Genomic DNA, 8,812 nt, shown 5'->3' with positions numbered 1-8,812 from the left:
CACAAATGATTTTTGAATCTAGAACAAATTTATCCTAAAAGGCTAAAATCAGTTCTAAAATAATCATAGAATTTAAGGGTGATGGAAGTTACATGTTCCAACAATGAACCATTAAATTTAATAGAAGATTCACAGTTTAAATCTCCAATATGGTGACTAAACAAATTGAAGGAGAAAAAGGGGGTGAAGAGGGCTTTTACATATTTCAATTGCCTCCAGTGACTCTCCCCCTTATTTTTAGCCTGCACAAACCGCAAGGTTGAAGAATTTCATGTCCTAATATGGGAAGCCTTATTTGCAGCTTCCAAATTTGGCTCTGCTCTGTGGACTTGTTCATATCAACCACCATAACGGGCCTTGAGGGATTCTGGAGGCTCCTCTTCCATGATGCCTGAACCTGTTGTGGCTAAGTATTCCCGGATGGTTGTTTTGCGGTCTGCAAGGAAAGTGTGATCGAGGAAGTCGTTGTAGGCTGCATCGCTGAGACTCTTTGCTGCCAACAAACTACAGAGTGTTTTGCATCTTTCAGTTCACATATAGAAGTTAGTACTTAAAAACAAAAGTACATCCTAGAAAGTGTAAGTATTAGATCATATCATTTACTAGGGTGTGAACAAAATATTGCACCGTGGTTCAAGATTTGTAAATCATTCCCAGATTCCTCAAGCAATACTATGAACATGTGTAAGCAAAACATTCAAGGATAATTAACACTAACCAGTGCCGAAGATAAACTCGGCAAGGGAAGACATCATCTCGCCAAATCTTGTGGATGTTATATCGCCCATATTGCTCAAAAAACATCTCCTTGCTCCCTGTATGAAAGTAGCTAGCAAATTAGCACGAGGAGAACATGTGGAAAGAAATTCAAAATGACCCCCTAACAAGTCCAATGATCGAGTCTGCTGCAGTACATGAAGATCTCAGTTCTCACACGGGTATGGAGAACCTTAAGGTTTTATGATAAAAATTATTTTCTACTTCCTCTCAAGTAAAACACATAGAACATGACCAATATGCCCAGCTTCTCAATCTTTAAAATCAAATAATGATAGTTGACGTCACTTCCAACATTAAAGTCTAATCCATTAGGAGTTGGACGCATCCTTACATTGATGCACAAAAGAATCATGTGTTATTTCCTGGGACCTAATACCCAAGCCATTACATGAGTGAGAAAGAATTTTTGGATCTTAATTATTTGGTTACAAATTAGGGGTTAGAACTCTATCAAGATCAACAGTCATCCATGAACTTAATTTCATGAGAGGTCTGGAACATCCACACCCAAGAAAAGGTTTTAGGGCTTCAAAATCTGAGAATATTATAGCACAATTACAGAAACAAAAAAGATGATGCAATGCTGAGAAGTTAAGTGCATTGACTAGAGTCACACTGCTGCAGGCTCATTACTTGTGCCTGAGAAATGAAATCCTTGTGATATTATTAATTCCATTTCACTTGTTATTTTCTAAGAAAAGAAAAATGTGTGCAAAAGGAAAGGAAGGATGCATATTGTTCCTGGGCAGAACAGGTCTCTGATCAGGACAAACAAAATCTTATTGACCACCATCAACTTGTTCCAATGAGAATGCTGATGACTTATCACAGAAAATAAGGCATAGAACAAATGGAACCATTCTAATCTTTGGTTCCAAACTTCAAAACTTGTCTAAAACCAACAGAACTTGGCACTCAATCAGGTACCTACAACTCCATCAAATTTATTTTTAAAATCAAGGAAGAATCAGCTTTATGCACTTTCTTAAATACTAAAGAGTGGACTCTTAGATATAAATAAAAGAATTCAACCATCACAATTGGTTTGCAGATATGAATTTGAATTAAAGGACTAAGAACAGAGTTTACCATTATAAAAAATAGTAAACTGAAATTGCAGTTCAGGGTTCCAAACTGCCACTGAGCTATCATGCAATTCTGGATTCAGGACCTATTGATCTATTGGAGATTACAATTTGTAAAGTAGAAGTAATTTTGTCAGCTATCAATACCATAGAAGATAGCGATATATGACTAAAAATTTAGCTTTAGCACAAAGTAATGTGCACCTTAGTGACAATAGCCAGATTTAAATTGATCTTATCTAGAAATTCTCTCAGTATCCTTTCCTTGAGGCCTACCAAGTATGATTTCAAGATCTACACAGTATAAGCTTATAAGGATCCTAAAGAAGGGAATATGTTTGTGAAGCACATATGTTCCAAGTTGTATGTAGTCATCTATTCACCTTCAAACAAGTCAATCAACTTGTTCAGTATTTCATGCACTTGATCTAAATCACAAACAAAAGAGTGGCTAGAGTACACAACTCAAAACAAGAATTATAGATGTCCCAGAGAAGTACTCATTTGTCATATTTCTTTCCCCAGGTGCCTATAACCATAGAGGTCTTTAAACTAATAGGAAAATCCAAAGAAGATTGATTACCTTTACATCTAATCTGCAAAAATTCCTCGTCACTGTAACGAGCACAAAGCACCTAAATAAAATCCACAAACCCATAATCCATTGATAAAGTAATTTGCAGCCAAATAATAGAAAGGAAAATGAGAAGCCATGGAAAATATTTTTACAGCATAGTGAATCATCCATTTCACGCACCGCTGGACTAGTAAATGGGGTCCCATCTAGTGTTTCAGGGAAGACCTGCCATTCACATTCACATATAAAGAAGGCAACCAAAATGTTCGAAATGACAATCGAGTAAAAATCCAGGAACTCACTGCTAGAAACCGATACTCAATCTCCCTCTTGATATAAGACGGAATCTGACTTTAAGAAGTAGCACATTAAGTTAATCTTGAGAAGTAGAACTTCACTACCCTGTTCTTTAAGATTCAAAATAAGCACTAATATTGTTGTTTACCTCTGATCTATAAATCTCAAATACAGTAACTATAAGGCTTTCCCCTTCACAAGGCTCCACACTCAAGCCTGAAATCTCCTGAAATGTTTGCAGTTTACATATAACGAATAATGCATTCAGTACAATTTTCCTTGTCATAAGAAAGACCTCCCTTTGCTCAAAACTAAATGATTTATCTCCATTTGGTTTCTGAGGAAATCAGGAAAAGAAAGAATATCTCTCTATGAGTCCAACAAAAGCCAATTGCCATAGTTGTGGTAAGTCTTTTCCTGCTTTCTGAGGGGGAAAAAAAATATTAAATTCAACATTCTAGGGCCTGTTTGGCAGTGAAAATAGGAAATGGTCTATATTTTATCTGTATTAAAAAAATAGAAAAAAAAACACAAAAAACATGTGCATCAACATTTTTCTGAAAGTTTTGGATCAACATGGTTATTAAAAACTTTTTATGAACATGTCCCCAAAAACCGTATTCGGGAACATTTCCTGAAAACAGGTCTTCATTATATTTGTTAAAATATAAACTAAAATTTTTTTCAGTTCTAAATTTTGAGTTCTAAAAATTCCAAGCACATAAGCTATTGAAAATAGTAAAAAGACACTATAGTTTAACTTAAAAAAAAAAAAAAATAGATTCTGAAAACACAATTTTTATACCTGCCAGCAAACAAGCCCTTAGTTTTTTTTATTACTTTCCTGAGTTTTCTCAGCAACCAAACAGAGGTCAGGTACTTGACAAAAGGCACTGCTAAGGAATGAGTTTATATTAACCATGGTCTCCGGTTTGGCAACGCCGCGCTCAAAGAAAACTGGAGTAACATGAGCGAAGACACGGCGAAATCCGTTCAATCTTGCGACTCTGAAGTTGATTAGATCCGGAAAGGTACTCCTCGCGCTCCTCTCTGGTACCACAGCGCATCACACACATTGATCGCATACTAACAACAAGAAAATTCTAGCACGGATGATGATCATACATACCGGAGAGAAGAGAACCGAAACCGCAGATGGAGAGAAGATCATTGTTGGAGGAGGCAAGCTTTTCAAAATCGGATTCATCGTGAAGTTCAGTCAGTTCAGAGTGATTGATGACGTCCCCGGAATACAAGGCCGGCGAGGATGCCCAGCGGTCGGGTTTGGCTGCGAAATGAAGAGCAGTGTATGTAGCTATCGCTCTGTGAGGTGTTGGGAAGGCAAGTGAGGAGAGGCTTCTGGAATGGCGCCACCGCCCAGTGCGCCCACGCCCTCGCGAGGAAGTCCAGGGAATGAATGGGAAATCGAGAGAAATGGTCATCGGAAAAGAAGCTAGAGAGGGGAGAGAGGGTCTTTTTGCTATTTATTAATCACTCAGGGTCGTTTTTGTCATTTCAGTACCGCCCATGTTCTAAGCGATAAAAATGGAAGAGACTATCCTTGCCTTTTAGGCTTTTACACGCTCACAACTCACAAGTCACAAGTCGCAAGCTTATTAACCTAAATTTTTACCTAAATTACCCTCCTGTTTCACTAGTCTTCTTCCTTAACAAATCTGACTTTTATGGATGAAATTGGTGTCAACAACAATGTTTAGTTGTCAGAAAATACAAGGAGAGAAAAAAAAGGCGTTCATTGATAAAAATATACGGAAAAAAAATCAAATATAATTAATTAAAAATTTATATATTTTTAAATTATTTAAACGTGAAATGATTTTAAAAAATTATTAACTTTAAATATATATATATATATTTTTGGGAACCAAACATAAAGAGAGATTTTGATTATAAAAGAGTTAACATAGAAGTTTTTATACACTTTTGGCATTTTAGTATCCAACGTTATAAAAGTGCATCGAAATATAGTGTAAGACACCTCTTCTAATGTTTACGGGCATGTCTTCGGACATTTATTTATTGTTTGGAAGTATACTTCCCAATGTTAAAAAGAATACCTCAGCGAAATTTTTTGGATAACCTCAACTTACCTTCCTTAGAACGAACTCCCAAAATGCCCGAAAAATAAATTAATATTTAAAAAAAAAAAAAAAAAAAAAAACAAAACAAAAACCATACATCTTGGTTTATAACAATGATGATTTTCTTATCCATTCATCTAAAAAATAAATTTAATTTTTTTTTAACCCTTCATAGGATTAGCCAAAGACTAATAAATGAGGAGAAATGGAAGAAGAGGAATTGGGATGTACATGAATTTATAAAGGTTGAGTAATCTTGTCATAAAACAATTATTAGGTAATATAGAGCCATTTGGAAGCGATTTCAAATGCAACTCTCGGAAATAATTTTTAAAAACAAAATTTTGTTTAAAAACTTAAATACGTACAATATAAATTTTTTTAAAACATTTTCTTTGTTTTCAATTGTAACTCATCACATTCTGAAAAACAACAATTGAAAACACATAAATTTATTCTAAAAATCTGTGGCTTGAAAACAATTTTTTTAAAAACAGTTTTTTATTTTAAATTTATCAAACTTTTTTTCAAAAATAATTTCCAAACTGGCCATCATCTGTCCATATGTAAACCTCTTAAGAGCTTTTCTCATAATATCATTAGAGCACAATGTGGCTTCTAAATCATCACTTACATCCCCATTCTGTTTCTACACGTGAGTAATCTTAAATACCATCAAGATATTTCTCTTGTGAATTACAGCACATAACAGCACTAGTATTTTTGAATAATACAAAAACATACATGAGATTTGATCCAACTGGTGAAGATATAATTCAGAAACGAGGAAGAGTCCACAATATTCAGGAAAGTTCTTGTTCACATTTATGATTTTTCATTCAAACTTGCATACATTTAAAGGCATGCAACAAAGATATTGAAATTGAAACATAGTTGAAAGATAGCCTAAAGGCAAGGGCAATGAGCAATTACCCAGCTTTTGTCATGCCAGCCTCTTCTAGGACCTTAGCATTGTTGCCTTGCTGGGAGGGTGAAGGGTGGAAGAAGAGGCAAATAGCTGTGATGTCATCCGTTGCAACACCCCGTTTCTTTCGTTTCCATGCATCAACTGCACATTCCACCAGCCTTTTAGCAGATTTGTTTCGGTCTGGTGCTGAAGAAACAATCTCAACTGCCTCTTGGTTGGAGATGACATCCCATACCTGAACACAAAAGCCAGAACAACTTGTCATTTATGGGTTTTTTTCACTAAGATCAAATCTACTTAAAATCTAACCTTTGCCAAACCAATTTAAGAAAGTAATGCGTTGATGTAAAATTTGGGACCAGAAACAATGAAAGGCATACCCCATCTGTGGCTAAAATGGCAAATTGGTCTCTGCTGGTTATATTTCTTTGTGTGACTTCAGGCACGGAAATAACCCCAAAGTCCTTCATGCAGTAGTCACCAAAGGCTCTTGATATTGCTAACCCTGGTGTCTTTGTATTTGGCATCCAAACCCTGTACACCCCTGGCTCATCTTGTAAGCAATATACCTGCCCTCTGGACTTAGTTATTCGCTCAGCTTCCTCTGTAACCAAGATGAATAGGAGTGTAAAATTATCAATATGTACTTAGTATAACTTGTTAACACAACACCCCACAAACACATGTAGAGAAGGAGAACTAACGAGGTAAATTGGGCTTAAAGTCGACGGTAAGTTGAACTGCTACAAGGCTGCCATCATCAGACGTGGTTCCCAACACAGCCCGAGAATCACCAACATTTGCTATGATAATGAGTTCTCCCTGAAAAAGTTAATGTGGCAAAGGCTGAGGCAACTTTCTGCTTGAATCTAAAAATTTCTAATATCTGATAGTCTTTTAATTTAGTTTTCCAAACCAATAAAATTTTCAAGGGACAACGGTATAAATTATCCAGCTCAGTCCAAAATGATCTTAGAAATCCATTTTCCTATTTTTATTAAAATATCTGTGACTTGCTTTTGGTTGGTAGACAAAGAAACAAGGGTGGCAAAGAAGATACCACCTATTGAAATCATTCTAGACAACCTCAACCTCCAGCTACAAGTAGACAACCTCGACCTTATTTGTACCTCTATACAGAGGGTTGGCCTTGACCACATGGGGAACTAATTCAAACTAGGACATGCCCAGGAATTCCCATACAAACTAGAGGTCTGTTCCTCATCTGTACAAATTAACCTCAAGCTTTTCAATACGTCACTTCAGCCAAAGCATCTTTTGCAAATTAAAACTCCTTTTTCTTTCTTTAATTTCAATATTTGACAACAGAAGACATAACATTAGATAGAGCTGAATGGTGGTCAAGGAATCATGTAGCGGACTTTGAAATTTGGGTTACGAGGTTTTGTTATTTCAAAGATAACACGAAGGAAATCTACTAGAAGTGATAAAACTGAAAACAAGTATCAATTCAAAAGAACAATAATGAAATGACTAATCAAACCAAGCAGTTATCTGCTCAAATTAGATATTATGCAGCTACCTGTCGAACAATTGTCAAAGCTGTGGTGCCACTGCGAAAAGAATCAAGATCTGCATGCTGCTCGAGCTCCTCATCAATGGCAGCACAAGTTTTCAAGTAGGATTGCCTCCATATATCAAATGGGCAAAGGTTTCTATCAAGTCCCATCATGTCAAAACCCTGAGCAAGTGCAAGAGTTTCTTGCCAATGGCATAACAAAAATGATGGCATCAATTTCCTGACCCTTTTGGCTACATGGTGCCCCCACAAGCCATGCCCATCAAAAATCCCACAAAAGGTCATGTCTTCTTGGCATCCAAACTCCTACCAACCAAACCCGAATTTGTCAATCGATTAGAAACTAAATGGTAATTATCATTTTCAAAGAATTGTTCTAGATTCTAATAACAAGTTTGCCATATATTGACTTTGAGATATGATTGGCATACAAACTCCTCCCACACAATGAAGCAATCTTGATTCACTCCTTTCTTTCCTTTCTTGGAGAAGACAGAGGCAAAATTGCTAGAGCCCCTTGAATTTATAATGCCTGGAGAAGTCAACATCAAATTGTTCCCCCTTGCTTCCTTTGCTAACGATTCAGCAGCTTCTCTTCCAACATCACTCCTCCAGCTCTCCCCTTTCATGAGTGATATATTCCGCATCAATGCATCAAAAAGAGCCAAAAGATTCTCCATCGGCCTTCCCTCCAAATCACACCTGCAAATTACATGGTATTTTCCAATCTATTTAATCAGATTATCAAATATGAAAATGACTCTCATGTCTACTGAGTACTGGAAGAAGTAAATGAATTCATTTGTTACAATTACATTCCAATCCAAACAATAGAAAAAGTAAGATAGAAAATTTTCTTTCGTTTTCCTCCTTCCTTTGCTACCAAACATAAATAAATTAAAGCAAAATACGAAGTGCAATGACTGAAGGTCAACTTGAAGCTAAAAAGTATTCACACTCGAAAGGAGCCCAACGGAACCAAAAGGAAAGACAGGAAGAATTGAAAACCATTCCTCCCCACACAGAACCGATGGAAAGAAAACCTATCCTCTCAGCTGAGTCCTTGGTCTAGTTTTTGCAAGTACAAACAATGAAAAACTTTCTCTGGTTTCCCCGACCAAACATGGTCTTAATCTACTGCCTCTAAATAACATAAGCAACTGATGTTCAGAGAACTAACACACAACCTTGTTTTTCCGCGGTGGTCAAAGACCGATCACTCCGTCCCGGAGATCTCTCCGGCGAACTATTGCCAAACCAACTGATCTTTCCAATTCTAGAATCTAAAGCATAGCTTTTACCGGGAAGGGCCATTTTTCATTTAAGTAAAATAGTAATCAAAATATTTTATTCAGATTTGGTCTGAAAGAAAATTATAATATGGATTAGGACAAAATAGTAAAAGATTTTTTTTTTTTTGAATGGAAATTGACTCAAATAAAAAATGTTTGTTCTGAATTAATTACAGTTTTTACGTGGATGGAAATTGAGGCTAATTAAAAA

The 8,812-nt window shown here is 36.1% G+C and overlaps 2 protein-coding genes across 2 annotated transcripts; both read right to left on the bottom strand.

Annotated features, from left to right (window-relative positions):
* Nucleotides 1–35: 35 nt before the first annotated feature.
* LOC117915479 lies at nt 36–4,236 on the bottom strand. The gene is made up of 8 exons (XM_034831082.1): nt 3,869–4,236; nt 3,659–3,789; nt 2,888–2,965; nt 2,745–2,789; nt 2,623–2,667; nt 2,449–2,500; nt 719–815; nt 36–504 (listed from the first exon to the last, which is right to left on the bottom strand). Exons 1-8 carry the CDS (start codon nt 4,179–4,181, stop codon nt 339–341), a joined length of 927 nt encoding a protein of 308 aa, XP_034686973.1. The 5' UTR covers nt 4,182–4,236; the 3' UTR covers nt 36–338.
* Nucleotides 4,237–5,501: 1,265 nt separating this feature from the next.
* On the bottom strand, nt 5,502–8,593 carry LOC117915478 (probable protein phosphatase 2C 34). Its single transcript, XM_034831081.1, has 6 exons — nt 8,497–8,593; nt 7,747–8,011; nt 7,313–7,615; nt 6,474–6,591; nt 6,150–6,373; nt 5,502–6,004 (listed from the first exon to the last, which is right to left on the bottom strand). Exons 2-6 carry the CDS (start codon nt 7,987–7,989, stop codon nt 5,771–5,773), a joined length of 1,122 nt encoding a protein of 373 aa, XP_034686972.1. The 5' UTR covers nt 7,990–8,011; nt 8,497–8,593; the 3' UTR covers nt 5,502–5,770.
* Between the last annotated feature and the right edge of the window lie 219 nt (nt 8,594–8,812).

The sequence above is a fragment of the Vitis riparia genome, chromosome 5 (genome assembly GCF_004353265.1).
Source record: "Vitis riparia cultivar Riparia Gloire de Montpellier isolate 1030 chromosome 5, EGFV_Vit.rip_1.0, whole genome shotgun sequence".
Taxonomy (NCBI): domain Eukaryota; kingdom Viridiplantae; phylum Streptophyta; class Magnoliopsida; order Vitales; family Vitaceae; genus Vitis; species Vitis riparia.
Note: the sequence above shows the minus strand (reverse complement) of the source record. Positions and strands in the feature narration are given on the sequence as shown.